This window comes from Ailuropoda melanoleuca, chromosome 15, assembly GCF_002007445.2.
Source record: "Ailuropoda melanoleuca isolate Jingjing chromosome 15, ASM200744v2, whole genome shotgun sequence".
Lineage (NCBI taxonomy): Eukaryota > Metazoa > Chordata > Mammalia > Carnivora > Ursidae > Ailuropoda > Ailuropoda melanoleuca.
In genome coordinates, this window is record NC_048232.1 from 70,842,447 (window position 1) to 70,866,168 (window position 23,722).

At 33.7% G+C, this 23,722-nt stretch overlaps 2 protein-coding genes across 7 annotated transcripts in view; one reads left to right on the plus strand and one right to left on the minus strand.

The window, feature by feature from the left end:
• CHPT1 (choline phosphotransferase 1) lies at positions 1-20,653 on the plus strand. The gene is made up of 9 exons (XM_019808208.2): positions 1-102; positions 4,568-4,715; positions 4,999-5,140; positions 9,044-9,128; positions 11,674-11,805; positions 14,704-14,862; positions 15,311-15,436; positions 17,671-17,870; positions 20,484-20,653. Exons 1-8 carry the CDS (start codon positions 1-3, stop codon positions 17,800-17,802), a joined length of 1,026 nt encoding a protein of 341 aa, XP_019663767.1. The 3' UTR covers positions 17,803-17,870; positions 20,484-20,653.
• The window catches only part of SYCP3 (synaptonemal complex protein 3), an 11,468-nt gene continuing 7,952 nt past the window's right edge, over positions 20,207-23,722 (minus strand). For 5 of the 6 annotated variants that reach the window (XM_019808212.2, XM_019808211.2, XM_019808210.2 and 2 more), the window contains 3 exons: positions 22,995-23,093; positions 20,691-20,795; positions 20,207-20,563 (listed from right to left, as the gene is read on the minus strand). In XM_019808212.2, the coding sequence (XP_019663771.1) occupies positions 20,510-20,563; positions 20,691-20,795; positions 22,995-23,093 (258 nt within the window). In that variant the 3' untranslated portion in view covers positions 20,207-20,509. The remainder of the gene's footprint in view (positions 20,564-20,690; positions 20,796-22,994; positions 23,094-23,722) is intronic. The other variant, XM_034644299.1, reaches the window with a different exon arrangement.

Genomic DNA, 23,722 nt, shown 5'->3' on the forward strand with positions numbered 1-23,722 from the left:
ATGTGGCTCACGGCCATTTCTTCAGGCTCACTACACTTGAAATTGGACTGTGTGAGCAGGAGAGGGCTTCTCAGCAGGTTTGAAGGAAAAGCAGTCTGTGAAGTAAGAATCCAGGTCTCTGCAGCCTGTGGCATGATGGATCCCTTTTCCTAGGGCAGGGCAGAAGACCTGGGTCTGATTACCTTGCCCGGTCTAGCCACTAGTCTCAATGGGATGTCATCACCCCTTCTTTAAGTTTTACTTTCAACTTTAATAAAAAGAACATGATAACTGCCCTGTCTCTGTGGATTGCCATAACAAATAAAATAATGCTGAAAAATGCCCTTTGTTGTACTGTTTAGGATAATGTTATTACCTTTACAGTCTGATCTCTGTAATTGCCTGTTAATCTTCAGTTCCTGAAACAGGGATCTGGTCACTGACTCATGAATAAACCTTGCATTTTCCAGGCCTCAGCCTTCATTTTGGCCGAGACCTCCTCTCTGTTTTTCTCGTTCAAATTCCCTGCACTCTTTAGCTATTTAAGCTCTAAATCTTAGCTCCTCTAGTATCCTAATGAAGTAGTTTTAAACTAGTGAACCAGTCTTCCTTTCCTTTTTCCAAACCCACAACGGTGGTGTCCAGGAGTGACCTGATTTATTTCAGTATGGATTTCCATTAACACCTTGACCTTTCAACTTGCCTGCAGCCAGTCTCCCAAATCAGAGGTCAGAATTAAGCTTTTAACATGGACCTTGGCTCCAGTGTCTCAGTATAAGAAGGTTCTGTGCATGGAAAGGAGAAACGGAATACCTGTCAGATAGATGTAGTTTTAGAAGTCTGTCATGTAGAGGGAAGATACTTGATGGAAAATAGATAAGAAAAGTGACTTTATAACATTCCAGAAATTTTAATAACTTCAATTTCCAATTTTACATAGTTTGAAATACAGCTTTGCTCTTCTTTAGTTATCAAAATTAAAACAATATGGTTTTTCATATTAGGAAAAAATGGGTAAGAACTTACTAGTTTGAAAAGAGTCACGGGAATTGTTCTCTGCAAAACACTTTGGTATTCTTTCAAAAAAGATTTGTTTTGTTTTGTTCTGCTTTTTCGACTTTTGTACTGTCATAATAATTATCAATTCTGTTTTTTAGTCCCCTCTTGTTTCATAGTTTGCAGATAAGCCTTTAAAAACATGCTAATCAGATTTGAATGTGACATTTAAGTTTTTCATTTTTTATTAAGTTTTTTATTTTAATTGCAACATACAGTCTTATATTAGTTTCAGGTGTACAATATAATGATTCAGCCATTCTATACCTTACCCAGTGCTCATCACAAGTGCACTCCTTCATCCCTATCACCTATTTCACCCATCCCCTCAACCCCCTCCCCTCTGGTAACCCTCTGTTTGCTCTCCACAGTTAAGAGTCCATTTTTGGGGTTGTCTCTTTTCCCCCCTTGTTCATTTATTTTGATTCTTAAATTCCACATATGAGTGAAATCATATGGTGTTTGTCTTTCTCAGATTATTTCACTTAGCATTGTACTCTCTAGCTCCATCCATGTTGTTGCAAATGGCAAGATTTCATTCTTTATATGGCTGAATAATATTCCCTTGTATATGAGCCACATCTTCATTCATTCATTCATCTACCAGTGGACACTTGAGCTGCTTCCATAATTTGGCTATTGTAAATAATGCTGCAAGAAACATACAGGTGCATATATATTTTAAAATTAGTGTTTTCATATTCTTTGGGTAAATACCCATAGTGTGTTTACTGGATCGTGTAGGGTAGTTCTATTTTTAATTTTCTGAGGAACCTCCAGACTGTTTTCCACAGTGGCTGCACCAGTTTGCATTCCTACCCACAGTGCACGAGTGTTCCTTCTTCCCCACATCCTCACCAACACTTATTGTTTCTTCGACTATGTGCATATTCATAACTCAGGTTGCTTCTGTTCTTCAATTATTTCTAACTTATACTGCTTGTCTTTTAACTGGAAGAGACTCAATAAGTCCTTTTAAGCAATTAGTAACCTAATCATTAATACTGGGCATCTAATATTAAAAAATGATGAAACTTTTATTAAAGTTCGTTCAGAGTAAACGTCTATTTACTTAGAAAAGTTGAGGAACAAGATAGCAGATTGATTGGATATTTGTAGAATTCCCCCATAAACCATACATAGATTGGTATTTTAAAAATGATATTTGCCTGAAAATATACAAAACAATTTAGTGAGAATAGCTAGCCTTTACTGAGCGCTTACTGTGCGCCAGGCTCTGTGTAAAGAACTAAGAATCTTCATCTGATACAACTATAAGTATTTATATCTTACAGGTGAGTAACCACAGTTTAGAGAGGTTAAGTGACTTGCCCAAGGTCCCTTGGCTATTAAATGACAGAGCCAAGGACTCAAACACAGATCTAATTTCAAAACCCTACTTCTTAATAATTTTGCTGTACTTCCTCTCTATGACATAGAAATCTGGGTCGACCATTCCTATTATCACATAGGTGAGGAAGAAGAGTATATTTACAAAGTGCTTAAAGAAAAGAATGATCATTTTAAAATCTTTTTCTCTCTCTTGTTCAAATTGCATCATTTCTATTCACCTGTCTTCAAGTTTACAGACTCTTTCCTCTGTCAGTATTATCTACACTTCTGTATATAATGTTTCTCTTTTCTTCTGGCTTCTGATTATGATGTGCCTTGGTGGGTTTTTTAAAAATATTTATTTTGTTTGGTGTTTGTTGAGCTTCTTGGATATGTGAGTTTATAAATTTCATCAAATTTGGAAATCGTTCAGCTATTATTTCTAATATTTTTCTCTTCTCTCGCCTGAGACTCCAATAAAAATGTTAGACTGCTTCTGTTGTCCCACCAGTCACTGATACCCAGATCAATTATCAGTAGTCTTTTTTCTTTCTGGGCAGCATTTTAGTTTCCATCAGTAGTCTGCATGTTTGTTGATCTTTTCTTCTGCGTTGTCCAATTTCATCTAGAATATTTTACATTTCAAGTACTGTTTTTTAATATCTGTGGGTTTCACTTTAGTCTTTCATGTTTTCCTTCACCTTCTTGAACATGTGAAGCATATTTATAATAACTTTGAATGGCCTCATCTAATTCCATCTAATTCCATTTTTTCCTGTCATTCCTGGGTCTGATTGTATTGATTGATTTTACTTCTAGTTGTAGATCATATTCTGCCTCTTTGCATGACTGGTAATTTTTTATTAGATGCCACACATTGTGAATTTTATATCTTAGGGTACTAGATTTTTTTTTTAAATCCCTTTAGGATATCGTAGTTTGGGGGCGCCTGGGTGGCACAGCGGTTAAGCGTCTGCCTTCGGCTCAGGGCGTGATCCCGGTGTTATGGGATCAAGCCCCACATCAGGCTCTTCCGCTATGAGCCTGCTTCTTCCTCTCCCACTCCCCCTGCTTGTGTTCCCTCTCTCGATGGCTGTCTGTATCTCTGTCGAATAAATAAATAAAATCTTTAAAAAAAAAAAAAAGGATATCGTAGTTTGTGTTGGCTATAGTTGAGTTAAGTAGGATCAGTTGGGTTCTTTTGAGGCTGGACTTTATGTCTGTTAGGACTCTTTCAAGAGGGCTTTAGTCTCAGGCTATTTTCTCCCCACTGCTAAGGCAATACATTTCTGAGAACTCTACCCAGTGTCCTAGGTATTACAAAGTCTTTCTGCTATGCCTAGTGGGAACATGAAAAATTCCTAGCTTTGTGTGGCCTTCAAGAATTACGTGGCCTTGTGCTGTTCAGTGTTTCTTTCCCTGGCCTTGGTTAATAGTTTTAGCTCATTCAGGCACAGGTCACTTCTCAGTCAAAGACTCAAAGGTACCCTTCCATAAATCTTGTGTCCTCTTTTCTCTGGTCCTGTGCTCCACAAATTCTAGGTGCTTTGACCTTCCTGAATTCTGCTACGTTTCTCCTCAACATAGGAAGATGACTGGGCTCTGTTCAGGTTCCCCATTCCTATACTGTGGTCTGAAAACTGCCTGTAGGTATAAAGCTGTACTAGTTATAGGGCTCACCTCATTTGTTTCCCTCTGTCAGGGATCACAGTGCTGCACTGCCTGCAATGTCTGAAAACTTGTTTCATTGATTTTATTGCTTTTCTGGTTATATAAGGTGGGAAAATAGAGCCAGTCCCCTGATACTCCATCATGAATGGAAGCAGAGGTCTGTGATTTGTCTCTAAGATCTTTTTTCATTGCAAATTCTAACTGAATAATTTCAAAGCTAGTGCCATATGTAAATAATATATTGAAAGAGCTGTGGATTAGGAACTAAAATCATGATCCTAATCCTTGCTCATTTAATTTTGTGCTTCTCACAATATGGACCTCTTTGTCCCTCTACCCAGATGACTTAGAATGGTTCATTTGATTTCTCAGTTTAGTTCTCATCTGTAAAAGGAGGGTTAGGTGTAACACTCTGAGGTGATACAAGGTGAGAACACAAGAAAATATGTCAATTGGCTTGGGTTGAACTATTTTAAAACAAGCTAGTTGTTGTCATTTAACAGTATTTATTATTTACACTTATTTTTAGGCACCATACTGGACATACCTTTTATGTGCACTGGGACTCTTTATCTACCAGTCACTGGATGCTATTGATGGGAAACAAGCCAGAAGAACAAATTCTTGCTCTCCTTTAGGGGAACTTTTTGACCATGGTTGTGACTCTCTTTCAACAGGTAAGTTAGTGAAAGTTTTTTTTCTTTCTGTCTTTTTTTTTTCTGATGGCTCAAAAACTAAAATGAACCGAGCTGTTTGAATGGTCAATTTTTTGGGTAGGTGTACATTGGGAGCAAATTTGCATGATATGTTTTGAAAGTATGTTCAAAAATTAATTTTGTTTAGTGTACCTTGTTGTAATGCCAAGATTATGTACTTTAAAACTATTTCTAAACAGTACATGGCAATTATTTCATTAATTATTTTTAATTCTTAATGGCTCTTAAACCTGGTTTCTTTCAGTATTTATGGCAGTTGGAGCTTCAATTGCTGTGCGCTTAGGAACTCATCCTGACTGGTTGTTCTTCTGCTCTTTTATTGGGATGTTCATGTTTTATTGTGCTCATTGGCAGACTTACGTTTCAGGCGTGTTGAGGTTTGGAAAGTAAGTATGTTTTTTAAGTTGTACATTTTAAAATATAATTCGGTTTATTTTCACAATCTTTTGTATTTTATTTCTCCCTAAGGAGCACAAAGCTTCAATCAGGAATTTAAATTATCTTTTAATTTATTGGAGCATCCATAAATGCTACACCTTAAGTCTTATAGGTATTCTGTATGTTATAAATAGCTACATATTTGATAATAATTTTTTCTCCCTTTCTCCACTTTTGAATAGCTTACTAACCCAGGCTTACATTATACAGGAGAAAGAGAAATAAGGGACCTGAATAATATAGAAAAAGAATGTGCAGTACTTAAGAAAACAGCATTTGATTTATATAATAAAATAATGAAATAAAGAATCTAAAGGTCCTTTTTGGTCAAATCTTCATGTGCCCAAAAAAGGGTACCCATTACATCAGGCACCAAAAATAGGTAATTTTGAGACTCTTCAGTTGTGGTAGGCAATTGGTGAGATAATGTAAAAGCACCTTGAAAATGTTAAAGCTAAACATTAGATGATATATATCTTAAATTCAACATATGAGTGAAACTCTATGGTATTTGTCTTTCTCTGACTCACCTCTCACTTAGCATTTTACCCTCTAGCTCTATCCATGTTGTTGCAAATGTCAAGATTTTGTTCTTTTTTATGGCTGAGTAATATTCCTATGTGTGTGTGTCTCTCATATCTTCTTTATTTGTTCATCTGTCGAGAGGCTTAATTTTTATAGTATTTATATTATTGGAATACAGAAGAGAAATAGAAATACTATTCTCTTTTACTTGTGGATATTTTCATTGTTATATGTTTTATCTTTTGAAAATAATGTGGATTTCAGTGCAAATATGAATTTGTTACCTTGAATTAGATCATTTAAACTATAAAATATTAATAAGTATTTTTATTTTTATTATTTTTTATTTTTTTATTTTTATTTTTTTTAAAGATTTTATTTATTTATTCGACAGAGATAGAGACAGCCAGCGAGAGAGGGCACAAGCAGGGGGAGTGGGAGAGGAAGAAGCAGGCTCATAGCGGAAGAGCCTGATGTGGGGCTCGATCCCATAACGCCGGGATCACGCCCTGAGCCGAAGGCAGACGCTTAACCGCCGTGCCACCCAGGCGCCCCTAATAAGTATTTTTAACTACAATTTTCAACTGTTAAAGATTTTTTTTAGTTAATCAGTGACACATTAATTAATATTTTCCTTAGCACGGTATAGGATTACAGTTAAAATCTGTCTCTATATTACTGTTTGTCATGTGAGATAAGGCATATCTTATTTATAGCATGTTTGCTCTCCTGTAGCAAGTACCTTGTGCAATTCTATAAAGCAGTGCTTAAAGCTTAATCTTAAAACCTAAACCAAGGCCAATGTTTACTTGTATTATATGCTATTTTGTTACTTATGTGTGAACATTTAGACTTGGCGTTAATTTTCTTTTATTTCAAAAGCATGAGAATTTCCATATGGTATTAGGTTCATTTCTCAAAAAACATTATGATAAAGGACTAGTTTCTGCCCCTACCCTCAATCCATGGTGGACTAATAATTTGCAGTTTAAAAATAAAAAACAAAAACCAACTGACAAAATACAGTCCTCAGTATTTAATACAACAAATACAAAATTACTCTGTCACATTACCATAAAAATTTGAAATGCTTACTCTCAATTTCTGTACCTATCTCATTGCAAACTGGTTACAAACCTTGTACCACATTTTGAACAACACTGTTGTAGATCGTCCTCCATAATAACAGTTTGGGGATTAAGGATATACTTGCACAATATCCCCAGTACCCTTTAAAATCTTTTTTGGATCCGAACTTTAAAAACTTGGACCCATTATTGAGTTCTCTAAGTTTGTAAATTGTTATACAGAATATTCTTTTATTTGTCTAATATATTTTTCAAGCTTCAGCTGTTTCTTCACAGTTCAGATGTTTAAGTATTTGGTGAGTGATTGTATTTTTTTTATCATATTCTTTCAGCTTTTTTTTTTCCAGAGTCAAGAATTGTCATTTATTTAGTTTATCCTTAAAAGGCAGAGAGGGAGAATGAAGCTTTGATTAATTTAAAATCTGTGGTATGAATGATGCATATGTGAAACCAAGGTTCCTAGCTCAGTCCTCATTTGGATCATTTAGTTCATTGAAAGAGAGCTTGTTCTGTAATCCCTACCAGCCTTCCTAGTTGCTTCTGGTCACTAGTCATAACCTAGGAAAATTATGGATAATTTAATGTAATTCTACTCTTGTTACTGTAAAAAGAGCACAAAACTTTGATAATGACTCATAAGTGTAGTAGGAAGAGTGCTGGCTCTGAGTCATTTTCCTGTGGCAATATTCAGCTGTTCCACTATAGGCATGGAAAAATCATTTCAGTTTCCCTTTCCAAAAAATAATTTATTGGGATAATTTATAGCTAATAAGATTCATAATAGATGCTCAGTAAATGTTAGTACCTTTCTTCCTTTTTCTGTACAAAGTATTACATGTTACTTTATTGTATTTACCTTTTTCAACTAACTTGCAGCCTGGAGGCCTCGGTTTGCCTGCCACTGATCTTACAAATACTGGATATCATTTTTTGTATTTTCCTTCTATTTGTGGGTTAATATTCAGTTCACCTTCTCCTACTAACTGCCCCCAGAGCAACTTAGTCTGTAAGTCTTTTCTTCCCTGTCTGGTTTTATTTTGTCATATAATTGCTACATATCTTATATTTGCAGAGCAGTAAGTATTCCTCTAGCATCTGAAGACTCCAGGGCATCCAAGCAGAGGTGTCAAATGGATGTAAAAATCTGGAGCTCAGCAGAAAAAAAAAGATGTGGATTTGGAGATAGGGATTTTGAGGTCCTTAGCCTGTAGATGGTAATTTAAGTACGGATATAGTTGTTCAGAAAATCTAAAAGGAGAGAAAATGGAATTCTGGAAATAGGAGCATTTAAGATGTGGAAGAAGCAGCAGTCTAGGAAGGAGCCTGAGAAGAGCTTCCAGCAAGGTAGAATCAGGAGAGAGCATGGAATAAATAAGAACATAGCAAAACATTTTACAAAAGAGGGAATGATCAGCATTTTAAATATTGCAGAGAAGTTACCTGAGGTATTAACTGAAATGTATCCCTTAGATTTGATAAGTTGAAAGTCATAGTTTACCTTAAACAATTTTAGTAGAATGGGGCCAAAGACCAGACTGCAGTGGATTAAGTAGCAAACATGAGAGGAGGAAATTACAAATATAGACTGCTTTTCAGTTAGCCTGTCTATGGAGCAAAGGAGAAGAGTCATAGCTTCAGGGAGTGCAGACTAGAGACTGATGTTGGTTGGTTTAGTGGGTTTTTTTTAAAAAGAAACTTAAGCATGTTCATATATTAGGGGGAAAATGTCTGTGGAAACCAAAAACTGTAGTGACTGTTAGTAACCTGATAAGGAAAGCTGCTTGAATTTTCCCTACTTTTTAAGTGAAATTCACTTGGGAGTATTTAAGAATTTGTCTTAAGTCATCTGGTTATTTTTATATTATTATAATTTCTCCTCATCACAAGAGTAATACATGATTATTATTTAAAAATTCAAACTTTAAAGAAGTACATAAAGTAGAAAGTAAAATCCTTCTGTAATCTCAATGATAACTGCTCTCAGCAATTTTATACATGCTATACAAGCTTTTCCCCCCCGTGCATATCCTAATGTTTACCTATGTGTGAGCACATGTTGTTCAGTGGGCTTTTCGCTTAATGTGTAAATTGATAATTCAGTGATGGAACTAAAGGTCAATATAAGCTAAGCCTATAAAGATTCTTACATCATTGATATTTAACATGTGGTTAACTGACTTTCACATTCAGGAATTTTATTTACAAATAACTTTTCTATTCTTTGTCCTTTCTCTTTAGAGTGGATGTAACTGAAATTCAGTTAGCTTTAGTGATGGTCTTTGTGTTGTCTACATTTGGAGGAGCAACAATGTGGGACTATACGGTAAAGGCGAATATTTAAATTTATATTTAAGTACTTTACCAATATTTAGAATTGGCATTGTATTTAATAGTCATACCACTTCTTAACCTTTTTTCTTCATTTTAAAATTTTACTATCCTATATACCTTATTTTGGCATTTTCCCCTATGCATGAATGTATTACTGCATAGAAGAAAATGACCCCATTACCCTAATACAAAATTTAAACACACTATTGAACTACCTTTTCCAGACTAAAATTTATCTCATAAAATAGATATATAAAATAGTAAATTCAGTAAAATATTTTATGTTTAAAACTTGTCACTCAATATAGGGAAGAAAAGTTAATAATTTGTATTTTTTTATAATCTGCTATGAGGTAAAGTTTCCCATATTAGGGAGTTTTTATTTTCTGCTTGATTGGCCTCAGTATTCTGAAAAAAGTTAACTCTCAGGAGGCCACTGTCACAAATCCATGCTTTGCATAGAAAGAGAATTTATGAAGAAATAAATTACTCTGTCTCTACAACCCAAGTCCATAACACTGGCTGACTCACAACCTTATGCCCATAGGGTTAAGAATTATAAGGATAATATCAACAGCCAACAACTAACATTTATTGAACACCTTATGTTCCAACAATTTACTATCACTGTTTTATCTGACCCTCAGACCCTATGAAATAGATACTATCATTATTCTGTTTTATAAGTAAGTCTTAGAATAATTAAGTAATTTGTCCAAGAACACATAGCTAGTAAGTACTGGAATTAAGAAGACTGATTCCAAACTCTATGTTTTTAATCACTCAGATATATACCTCCAGTAAAAATAGTAAGAGATACAAAGCTAAACATACTCTTACCATAGGATCCAGCGACCGTGCTCCTTGATATTTACCTAAATAAGCGGAAAACTTATGTCCACACAAAAACCTGAACTCGGATGTTTACAGCGGCTTTATTCATAATTGCCAAAACTTGGAAGCAACCAAGATGTCCTTCAGTAGGTGAATGGATAAATTATGGTACATGCAGGCAATGGAATATTATTCAGTGTTAAAAAGAAAGCACTATCAAGACATGAAAAGACATGGAGGGACCTTAAATGCATATTACTTAGTGAAAGAAACCAATTTGAAAAGGCGGCTACATATTGTATGATTTCAACTATACGACATTCTAGAAAAGGCAAAATAATGGAGACAGTGAAAAGATCAGCAGTGCCAGAGGTTACGGGGGAAGGGGATAATAGAGAAAGCCCAGGGGATTTTTAGGGCAGTGAATCTATTCTGTATGATACTACAGTGGATATTTGTCATTATGCATTTGTCCAAACTCATAGAATGTATATATCACCAAGAGTAAACTGTAATGTAAACTATGGCTTTCGGGTGATAATGATGTATTAGTGTAGGTTCATGTAGTATAACGAATATAACTCTCTGGTGGGAAATGTTGATAGCAGGGAGTATATGGGGACTTTATGTATTTTCCATATAATTTTGTCATGAATCTAAAATTGTTCTAAAAATTAAGTCTACTAAAAAATAGTAAAATTTCTCTGGCATTAGTTTCAGAATTGCCAATTACAGTCCATATCACTGGCTGAGACTTGGAGTATATTGTTAAGTAGTAGTACATTTCCTGAGCCATTCATATTCCTTCTCATCCTGGAAGAATAACAGAATCAAAGATACGCTACTGCGGGCCTCTAAAATGTACTAGAGAGATGTGATGTGTCTTCTATGTTAGCTGCTCAGCTGGTTCCCATAAAAAGGTGAATGTTGACCTAGAGGCAGTTAGGTTTTATTAAGTTAGATGTGGTGGTCTTAAATTTAGTTATAATGGGGAAGAATTCAATTTAATCTTAAAATCATTTCATTCAGTGTTTTGGCAATACCATAGGAAGAAAGCACACCTGCTTATTCTTACCAACAAGAATACTTATTTTAGATGTAGATTTTCTAAATTTGTTAATCTGTAGTTTCCACAAATGTTGGTACAATATTTCAAAGTCTATTTTCAAAACACATTAGCCTATAGCTTTTGGCAATTTATTGTTACTGTTTTTTAACTCCTTTGCTGCCTTTGGAAGTTTTCTTGAACAGCAAATTGACCAACAGGTAAATATACTGCTAGAAATTTAATCCTGGATATTAACTACACAAAATTCTTGCATGCACACACATTGTGATACTTGTCACATTCATGATGCAGATCATGGTGTCTGACTTTTCCTGTGATGCTGCCTTTTAGAGGTACTAAATTCAAGTGAACTATCCTTTTTCATGTTTAAGTCAGATGAAGTCTTGTGAGATTAAATATTTCATCCCAGTTATGTAAGTAGACTTCACTGAATTTGGTGGATTCATTTTTCACTTAATGAATAAAACCATTAAAAGAAAAATTGCCACTATAGGCTATATCCAGGAGTTAAGGTTTGATTATAAGAAAAAGGATAGCTTATCATATAGGGTCATATCATAATGTTTCTTTACTATTTAATAGGAAAAGAAATTCTATTTTCTTAATGATTTGTTTCTTTCCTCTACCCCTAAAGATACCCATTCTAGAAATAAAATTGAAGATCTTTCCAGTTCTCGGAGTAGTAGGTGGAGCAATATTTTCCTGTTCAAATTATTTCCATGTTATCCTCCATGGTGGTGTTGGCAAGAATGGATCCACTATAGCAGTAAGACATTAATTTCATCATCTAGTTTTAATATTATCATAAGTTTTATTATTATGAGATAGAGATACTAAAAATATGCCAATGTTCCAAGAACGGGGAAGGGAACCAAATACCTTTTTAGGCATGTAATACAAAAAGTATTTTAAAAAGTTGTTACTGGGGGTGTCTGGGTGGCTCAGTTGGTTAAACGGCTGCCTTCAGCTCAGGTCATGATCCCGGGGTCCTGGGATTGAGCCCCATATTGGGTTCCCTGCTCACTAGGGAGTCTGCTTCTCCCTCTTCCTCTGCTGCTCCCCCTGCTTGTGCTCTCTCCCTTGCACACTTTCAAATAAATAAAATCTTAAAAAAAAAGTTTTGACTGATAAAGCATTTTTCCTCTTTCTTTGGCCTTTGTCGTAGTAGACTTTTCTGACATCCTATTTAATAATCCACTGTCTCATTACTGTACATAGTTGAGTTGCCATTTGTTTTCTTGCATATTATGCCTTACGCTAATGGGGGAGAGGATGAGAAGGAAATGAGTTCCTGATTTAATAGCAGGAAAGTTTGCCAAAGGTCATGGTTTCGCATATAGGGCAATTTATTACTCATGAAGTAAATTTTATTGAAATTTCACTGGAATATATTTTAAAAATTATTCTTATAATTTTAAAAGGTAAAATTTTAAACCTTAATTCTTAGTTGAATAGGTACACCTTGTGTTTTTGGTTTTTTTTACTGTGCTCATGCTGTAATTTTTTTTGTATTTATTCATATTTATTTTTTTAAAACTTCTTCAGTACTTTTATGTGGGAAAGAGTCATAATTCCTTCCAACTTTTATACAAATATCTATGTTTTTAAAAACCGTATTGTCATCTTTAAGATGAACATAAGAAGATAAGTACTTAGTCCAGTGATGTCATTTCTTACCAAAACACTATTGGGGGTGCCTGGGTGGCTCAGTTGGTTGAGCATCCCAACTCAGGTCTTGATCTCAGGGTGGTGAGATCAAGCCCCATGTTGGGCTCCATGCCCCGGAGCCCACTTAAAAAGAAAAACAAAATTTAAAACATTGTTGGAATGTCTTTTTAAAAATCATCTGGGCTATGGCTTACTCTCTTGATTTCTTTGGTGCTGTGGTTCAAAATTTCTGTTCTTTAATAGTAGATTTGAAAAATCCAAAGTCATATGGAGCCAGGTTGAATAAAAGTAATAAACATGAAATATGGCATTTTTAGTAAAAAAAAAAAAAAGGCTTATTCTCTTAAATGACATAAATTGGCTCTCAAGACAGTTTCAAAGGAATCCACGTAATTCATAAATTATCAGTCCTTCTGAATATATTTTTTATACATAATTCTAAAGCAAAGTGTAAAACTTATTTAGATACAGAAGCCCTGATATATTTGGAAAAATTAGTCATTTTCTGAGGTGTTTTGTCAGTTGACCTCGGTATAGTACTATGCATGAGGTACTTGGGAATACTTCTTGCTTGACCATGGATGATAAACCAGAGTACCGGGAACATGAATTTTACTAAAGAAAATAAGACTTAGTGAGGATCAGTATCCACTTTAGAGAATATTTTATTAAGAAATAATGGATAAATGTTTGAAGGAAGACAAAAAAATCAAACACTATGGTTAAGAAGTAGTTTATTTCTACTCTTAAACTGGTGATTTTCCAATGATTTTAGCAGCAGATTTTTTTAAAAGATTTTATTTACTTGAGAGAGAGAAAGCAAGCGAGAGAGAGAGGGCACAAGCAGGGGAGAGGGGCAAAGTGAGGGAGAAGCAGATTCCCTGCTGAGCAGGGAGCCCGATGCAGGGCTTGATCCCAGGACCCTAGGACCATGACTTGAGCCAAAGGCAGATGCTCAGCCAACTGAGCCACTCGGGCACCCCAGCTTGAATAAAATCTGCAGAACCATAATACCAATAAAAGCACTATTTTATTTGTCTAAATTTTTATAACTTATTAATATATATTATACATATTTTATTATATATATAATACATACATTTATTATATACATATGTATACTATATATGTATTACACATATTTTATTATGCATACAGTATGTATAATAGTATTTATAATATTACTATAATTTTATAGTAAATTCTAACTGAAAACATATAAACAATAAACAGGAATAATGGTGTTTTAATGAATATATTAAAATTGGTAGTTATGGATTTAGTAAACCTTAATACCAAATTTATTTCAATATTTTGTTTAGGATAAGCAGTACTGAGAGAATCCTGATTCACATAGATAAAAATGTAATGAATTGGATTTAGTGAGAGCATCTGCAGTCAAAACTCAAAAAAAGGCAGGGGTGGAGGGTGTTGGTATATAGAGAGACCAGGGCAGAATTAAACTTTTCCTAATCAGTGGTTAAGATATTTTATAAAATTGGCAGGTTGGGTTGCCTGGCTGGCTTAGTCGATAGAGCATGTGACTCTTGATTTTGGGGGTTATAAATTCAAGCCCCATGTTGGGTGTAGAGATTAAAAATAAAATTTTAAAAAATAAGTAGAAAATAAAATAAAATTGGCAGGTTAAGCTTTATCTGCACAAAAATATGTTAACTTGGCAATTGAATGTTGATGGCCTTTAGCATAGTAAAATTCAGTGTAGAATAAATCATATTTTTTAGTGGTAGTTTGAAATGTGTGTATTTATAAAATTGAAATCACACATCTGTGGCACTGTATTACCTCTGTGTAGCCCTAGGGTTCTGTGGAAGTTTGAAGGCATGGTTAAGGTCTACATACTCCTTTAGGCCATATACTACATTATATTCTTCTTTAGGTGTTTAGTTCCTGACACATAATAGATGTTCAGAAAATGTTTGCACTGTGATAAATGCAATGTTAAAATATGATGCTGATTTTCTGATTTATCCCTTAGGGCACTAGTGTCTTGTCACCTGGACTCCACATAGGAATAATTATTATATTGGCAATAATGATCTATAAAAAGTCAGCAACTAATGTGTTTGAAAAGCATCCTTGTCTTTATACCCTTATGTTTGGATGTGTCTTTGCTAAAGTTTCACAAAAATTGGTGGTAAGAAATTCTTTTACTTATTTTTCATGGTATAAATAATGTACTTGGTCCTCAAATACAAGGCTGGAAATTATTTCATACAATGGGTAGGTTTTTAATGGCGTTATCATTATAATAAATAGTTAGCTATTTGTGCTCCAAGTAGAACTGTGAATGGGTTAATGTTATATTCAGGGAGATAGTTTCCTTTCTGTATGCTAAGTTCTTTTAATCATCTGTTTAGCTATAGTTATCAACTTTCTGATATCAAGGAATTTAAATATCAGGAACTTTAATGAGCTACCTGTCATGAATTTGAGAAGTTTTAGAATTAGTATTTCCATATTAAATGTGAGGTAAATGGTCTCTTTGTCTTAGTAGTGAATTAAAGTTGTAGTTCTTTCCTGAAAAATAAAAGCTAAAATATTTAAAATTTAATAGTGAAATTATTTTGTTTACTTTTTTATAGATAGCTCACATGACCAAAAGTGAACTGTATCTTCAAGACACTGTCTTTTTTGGCCCAGGTCTTTTATTTTTAGACCAGTACTTTAATAATTTTGTAGACGAATATATTGTTCTCTGGATAGCAATGGTAAGTTCTTTTCTGCTAAGATTTTTATTTATTTTTAATAGACGTCAGAGAACCCTATGCTGAAGAGTCATTTCAGTGAGATAGCAGATAGTCTTACTATCTAGTCTACACTGTAAATGTTTCTGAATATTTAAAATTAACTCCTTTTAAGCTGTGAATCGTGTTTTGTGTGTGTTGTGTGTGTGTATAGAAATGGCCCAGATTATCTGCAGATCTGGCTTCCAACAACTTAAATCCTTAAAACCCAATTGTGTACCTTAAAAATATAGCTTTCTCCCCCACCAAAAACAATACAAAGATCTCAAAAATCACTTCACTCTGCCCAGAGAAATGCAAATACTTATTAGAAGTCTTTTACTTAATCAAGCTTGTTAGAATTATTCCGAGCTGATAGCAGGTAACAGGTAAATTAGATGGAATTAATGTTAGAACATGTGGGCACGTACTGCATCAAGAACCATCAGCTAATATTGAAGAAATGAAACAAAAGATAGTACAACCAAGTACAGGATTCTGGGACCATTTTGTGCTAGAAGCAAGCAACATGTAATGTATCTGTTTGGCTCTTGAGGACAGTACATAACTTATATCAATAATGATGACTCATCAAGCAAAGATTAAATTCTCATTAACTATGTCCTACTTAAGAAAGTGGTATAGAAAATACATGTATTAGTTTCTATTCAAAATGATAATAAAACAAAATTATGTGCTTAAGAGAGCTCTAGCCATCTGAGGAAAAGAAAATCAGTTAGTAACAGATTAATCACAAATACGGATAAAGGGAGCATTATTCAATTTTTATTTTATTGAGACATTATCTTTATGGTCTTCAATTAATGGTGGTTCTGAACAGCTTTGCTCTGTTTTCCCCTCCTTTAGACCTCAATGGCTTTCACCTGATTGTTAGTGATATATAAACACATATTAAAGTTGCTAAAAGAAATCCTTCAGTGAATCTCTTGATAATTTGAATAATCTACCCTATTTGTTAGACTTAGGCATTAAAATATATCTGTTTGATGTACAGACTACAGGAGTACATCTGATGATTCCTTATTCTAGTTTCTATATTATTATTCTTTTTCTGGAGTAAATAGCTTAATATCCATTCGTTGCCTATTCAAAAGTCTGCCATTCTTCAAATGGTGGTGAGATGTAAATCTAAATCCCTGGAAGTTTTTCAGACAATAGTCTAAAAATTAATGTTTGAAAATCAGAATAATTTCCTTTAATTTGCTGTCCAGTATACATATTTTTAGGGTTCCAAAACAATCTAAGAAATAGGGGGTGATTATTCAAAATACCTAACAATTCAGTGTAGGGTTTCTTTTACTAAGCTTGCATCTATATTACCAAATGGAATTGTTTAACATCATTAAAACACCAGGTGTTAAAAATTCAAGCACCTATTTTGTAGTGAGTGAGTTGGCCTGGTTTATGTCAGTGGTAGAGATTATGGTGAGGAAGGCATAGCGTTTTCTCTAAAACGCTATGTGGACCACAATTTAAAACAATAGAAAACACTTATGTAGACCAAACAGTACATATGTGCCCTTTAGCATTCTTATAGAAAAGCTTCTTACTTCAGAGAGAAAAGGGTCAGATAGAGCTTTTCAAGTAAATGATATGGGAGATTTTCCCCTCATGGGTGAGAATTCCCTCTCCACTGGCAGAACTGTGAGCCTCCGTCTCTGAAAGGAAGCATTTGCTCCTGGTCTTTGGTAAACTAATAGAGTGTGCCTTCCTCCTTAATTTCGTAGTCAACACAATTTTGTATATGCCTCCCCTCAACTAAGGTGTCTTTTCCAGGCCTTTACTTTCTTAAAACCATCTCAAAGGAAAAAGAAATGTATATGATGGAATGATTTTATTAGTAGTGACTGGTAGCCCTTCTAATAGAAAATGTATGCCTTTGTTGCATAGCAAAAATTGAAAGAATATGGAGTCAGAAGACCAATTCTGTTAACTTCCAGCTTTTGTATTTTTGTCTAGGACTTTTACCACTCTGAGCCTCAGTTCTTATAACTGTGAAATACCTTGCATGTTCCAGAGGATTATAGTGAGGTCCAAATATGAAATGTATGAAAGTACTCTAAAATATAGTATTTTCATTGAAGAATTTTTAGGTTAAGGTTTGAGATCTAGGGGGAGGGGAAGGGAACAGGAGAGAAAAATATCTGCTGCTTCAGAAAAGGCAGACCGTAATACATTTTTATTTTTTGCTTCCAAAGGTCATTTCTTCATTTGATATGATGATGTACTTTAGTGCTTTGTGCCTGCAAATTTCAAGACACCTTCATCTAAATATCTTCAAGACTTCATATCATGAAGCACCTGAACAGGTTCACAAGCATATTGACTAATAGCCCAAGGAAAAGAGGAGAAGCAGTTAGGGGAACCTATGAGTGAAGGAAATTCCCCTTTGCAGGAGGCTAGTATACAATAAATAAGGTTATATTTGAATATAAAACATTAAGTCCTGTAGATTCCATTGTATATTTCAGTTGTGAAGCCCTCATTGTGTATCAACATTTTGATCACAGGTATTATCAGAGTATTACAATCTATACATTAGTTAGAAACAAAATGAAAGAAAGAAATTTCAATTTTTTGAGGACAAGAAAGTAAACTACTGTAGTTCCAAAGGTCAGTCTCTTTGTCTTAAAAATCTTTATCAGGTACTCGGGGTTTTCATTGCTAAAGGATTACATAAAAATTCAGGGCTTAAAGGATTTTAGCCATCATAAGGGTAATGCTTACTTCAATTGCAAAAAATTGACAAATGAGTTCATAATACTGCATAAGTGCATGGATTGTAATACTGTAATTACTGAGTTAAATGATGTCATAAGAAATGATATTTTTTAATTAGCCATTTTTCAAGAGTTACGTTAATTGTCGTATAAAAGGAAATACTTGCTTGCAACTAGAATTTAAAAGGGCTACCAGAATTGTCTATAATTTGTTTAGTAAAAGGAATTTGTCTTACCAATTCAGAAAAACAAATGAATCTTTATACATCATTCCTTGATATTCTGAGTTAAAATTTCATTGTCACAAAAAAAGTGGACATTAAAGATTCCCTTTTAGAAACATAAAAAAGTAGCTAAAGCAAGGTTGATATAAGAAAATTAGTAATTTATTGGGCCCCTGGGTGGGTCAGTTGGGCATATGCCTTCAGCTCAGGTCAGGATCCCAGAGTCCTGGGATCAGCCCCGTGTTCCCTGCTCAGCGTGGAGCCTGCTTCTCCCTCTCCCTCTTCTCCCCCCCCACCCTCACCACCTCATGCTCTCTCTCTCTCGCCCACTCTCTCAAATAAAATCTTTTAAAAAATCTTTTAAAAATCGTGAAAAAAAAAAGGAAATTAGTAATTTATGACAACATGGCGAAAAAATCTTCCCTTTAGAATATCAGCCAAAGTTAGATAGACAACTCATAAGGGGGATAAATATAAATATCAGTCATCCCATCACCAAATACATTATGTACGGTTTCTTCACTTAAAAGTATTTATGTTGCTCATTATGCGTATTAGAACTATTATAAGGATCGGACTCCCTATCTTACCTTATTTTTAATTTTGTCCAACAGTTCTGTAGACCATAAGCCATATGATGAAATAATGAAAAAATAAAGGAGTAATGAACACATAGTATATCTTAAGCAATAAAAAGGCATATTGAAAAAATAGTGAAAGTTGATATTCCTTAAAAGGAAAAAATATGTGTATTAAGTACACAGAAACCACTCTGGAGTACTTATTTTGCTTCCAACTATTGGTAAAAAATAGGACTTTTTTAGGTGTTTGAATAGTACTTAAGATTTATATTACAACGTAAACTTTGGCTTAAAAGAAGTCCTTTACAAAATTTAGTTACTAGCTCCTTAATATTAGATAATTGTTAATTTCTTCCTGTATATGTTATCACAGTTAAAAAAAAAATCAGTATGGACTTGCTTTTTAAAACTTGGAAAACCTTAAAACTAAGGTAAAGGTGAGTTATAGAGGCAAAAATTAGAATTTAAAACATGAAAAAAACAGGAGAAAATCAATCCTCTCCTCCTAATAGGGATATTTTGGTTTTGAATGATTCAATGAAAGCAATTTCAGCAAAAAATAGTAAGTTTAGCTGACATATTTCAAACAAATGCTGAAACAATTTAATATTTATTAAATCTATTGTTTCATATGTTATTCTGTGTTTAAAAAATGCAAATTTTTAGTGACAAGGTATAAAGGTAACTGTTCAAGTTTGGAAATGAATGTAATCAAACTTCCATATATTTACTGAATATTAAAACTGAAAAACAAAATATTTTCTAGGTAATTTAAAGACAGATGTGAAGTATTTAAACTATAAGTAATTAGGTATGTTAATGATATGCTTTTAATCATCACTAAGGGCATGTGTCATTTAACTGTGGACCAAGCCCAATTAAAGGGCATTTTGATGTCTTTGTGGAAATGACATATTCACAAATCCATAACTGATATTTATATATCTTGTTTAGTTTTCTTAATAGTTTTTAGCGGTTTAATTTATTTCAGAACACAAACTTGGGTTGCTTTTAATAAATTATAGAAGTCAATAGAATAATTTTCTTTTGAAATCTTTTCATTAGAATTGGCTGTGTAACAAGTATATACAGTAGAATATACATATAACATAGATTTTGTATATTTTTTCTTAAAGAAGAACAATGTGACCTTCTATACTTGTGCTTTCTGCCTTTTGGGGCTAATACAAATACACTGAAGCCAAAACCTGAAATTAAATAATCTTTATTGCTAAAAGTTAATTGAGAAGTGTTAAAGAGAAAAATTCACTATTACTATGAAAGAATTGGAAGCTTGGTATATATAATTTAGGAATTGCTACTACTCACATAATTGTTCAGCTTTATGTGAAGGTTAACAGAAGGAGGGGTCTTGCACTTAAGCTAACAATTAACACGATGTATTATTTTAAACTAGAATTTTTAAACCACTCTAAAAGAATTACATGCCTCTTAGCTAATGTTATAATTGTATCATATTACTTAGGTTCAAGTTCTTCCTTCAAAGAGTCATCAGAATAACATGGATTGAAGAGACTTTCGAACACTTGCCATCTCTTGCTGCTGCTGTTACATGAAAGGAAACATTAAACATCTGTTTAATTTTTAGATAAGTGTTTTACATATTTCAGCAAATAAAATATTTCAATGCTTGCATTACTTATTTTTTTCAATTTAAAATAAAATGACTTACAGTTTCCATCATAATTTTTTTTTGCAACATAGCCATTTCTTTTCTAAGTTCATTTTGTGCACTAGCAAGTAGATTATCATGATTCTTCTCCAAGTCCTCCATACTCTAAAACACAAAAGGCTAGTTGTTACAAACTACCACTTTTCATCTCAGATTCTAAACTTGTAGAATTAATTTTCAAAAGTAGGAACTTTTTAGTATTCAAATAATGTGCATTATTTATTGCAAATGAAAATATTCTAAGTAACGGTGGAAACCAAAATACCCACTAAAGGAATAAAAGCTTCAGACTTGGATCAAATATTATTATAGGAGGTATAAGAGTAGTGTATTTTGCTCAAAATAATGGATTAATGAGCTGCTAAGGTCAAAATAGGACAAAAAAAAGAATACCATAATTTTTTAAATTTCTAGCAAGCTTTCTAAATATCATGTAGTTATTATGTTATGACTGATAGTCAATGTGATGTGAATTCATAAGAAGGAATAAAATGATCTATAATATGCCTCTTTTTTCAATTTATGAAAAACAAATTACAATTTAAATCTTTATTTTTCATCTAAAAAATAGTGATCCTAACTCCTACTATATAAAAAGTATTATATTAAGTGTTGTGGAGAAATTAAAAAATATTAATACATGATCCTCCCTTATTCCAGTAAGAAGAAACATATAAACAGAAATAATGCAAAATTTTATAGTAGGAATGGAAATGCAACTTGTGGCAACAAAGTAGAAAACGGATTAATTCTGATTTAGTTGGCAAAAGAGTAAGATTTCAATAGAGAAAGAAAAAGTAAAGTATTTTAGAGCAAGAGCATAAATAAAAGCAGGGAAGTACACAGTCAGTGAGTTTAGAGAAAGCAATTATCTGGGAGGGGTAGGAGTTACTGGACAAATGTAACTGAACCATAAAGAGAAAGAATCACATTATGGGAGGGAACTTGAATACCTAAGAACTGAAAATGAGAAACTACTGACTTTTTCAGAGGGAAGAGATGTTTTAGGAAAATAATGATAGACCTATGAAGGGTAGTTTGGAGAACAGAAAAAAATCAGTTGAGGTTTAATAGTATAAGCAAAGAAGGTTGTAAACTAGGATAATAGCTCTGGGAATTAAAAAAAAGGAACCACTGCAGAAGAAAAAATTACAGGACCTACTGGATATGAAGAATAAGGGAGATGGACAAGTCAAATATACTAAAGTTCCCAGCCTAAGTGGTAACATTTAGTGATCAGATTTAAAAGAAATCTTTTTTAGTACTTTATCAATCTTCACACCAATTAAATGGTTTTTAGGGAGCATTAGAGCAAGCTGATTGGAAGCACTTTTAAAACTAACTTTGGAATACATATTAAAGTTCTTTAAAAGTCTACTAGTTTAGGGGCGCCAGGATGGCACAGCAGTTAAGCGTCTGCCTTCGGCTCAGGACGTGATCCCGGCGTTATGGGATTGAGCCCCACATCGGGCTCCTCCGCTATGAGCCTGCTTCTTCCTCTCCCACTCCCCCTGCTTGTGTTCCCTCTCTAGCTGGCTGTCTCTATCTCTGTCAAATAAATAAATAAAATCTTAAAAAAAAAAAGTCTACTAGTTTACTCAGAGCATCCCGATTCCTTGAAAAGGGTGACATTTTAACATTTGAACAAGATTATCTAAAAGAATCCCCACATCAAAAAAAAAAGTATGTGTAGGATTCCAATGAACTCCTATGAACTAAAAGAGGTCAATGCCACAAACCACAATTTGCTAATATGCATATGTGTCAGATAATTCTCAATCCACAAGTTTTTAATCATCTGGCTTTTTCATTCTATGTCTGGGCCATCTCTTAACGATTATAACATGGCATACAAAGCCATTTTTAATCACTAACAATCCTAAAAGGAAATATGCCATAAAATACGTACATAGTACGTTAGAAAATACAAAATATTCCTCATTTTCAATTGGGTACTTTCTATTTAGCAAACACTGGAGATACAAAGACAAGTAAAAGACTACTTACAAATGACCTATATGGACTATTTCAGTTAAGATAGAACTATTAAAGTATGAATTTTATGCACATTATGTACATTTAGGTAAAATTCCCAATTTACCATTTCCTGTTTTAAAGAATCCCCACAAAAACATTAGAATCATAAAGTAAAAATATATTTAACAAATTAAAATGGAAGGTAGTTAAGAATTTAAAATATTTAAGCAAAATGTTTTTTCCCTTAAACTCAGAAGGAAGAAATTACCTTCTACTTCCAAATATAATGTTATATAAGAATCTATTACATAACCAAAAACAACAGACCTTTATGAAGTGCTCATATAACTGTCTAATTGTTCTCAGTCTCTGGCTCTGAACAATTCTAGATTGTTGAAAAACCTTTTGTTGCTGTCGAAACATGTTCTACAAATGTAAAAGAAAAAAATTATAACAATTTGGGTAAAATTTAGCAAAAAATAATTCTACATTAAACTTGAATGGTTGTTTTTAAATCAACAGTTTTAACTATTATGACCAAGTTCACCACTAATATACAACAATAATCCTACCAATCTTTGAGTAGGAACATTTAACAATACTCAAAATATGTTCTGTTTTTGTTTTTGAATGTAGGCTTCATGTCCAATGTGGAGCCCAATGCAGGGCTTGAACTCAGCCCTGAAATCAAGAATTGGATGCCTAGAGACGCCTCAGTGGCTCAGTTGGTTACATATCTGCCTTCGCTCAGGTCATGATCCCAGGGTCCTGGGATAGACTCCCGTATCAGGCTCCTTGCTCAGCGGGGAGCCTGCTTCTCCCTCTGCCTGCCTCTCCCCTGCTTGTGCTTTCTCTCTCTCTGAGAAGTAAATAAAATTTAAAAAGGAGAGAGATGCTTACCTGACTGAGACACCCTGGCACCCCCCAAATACTCAAAATATGTTTTAATTGGTGCTTTCCATATCAACACATATGATCCTTCCAAAAATGCTGATCTTTCAGTTCCTTGGTCTACTTTCCACGAATGGTTTTTGTCCCCCACCCTGCTTTAGCCA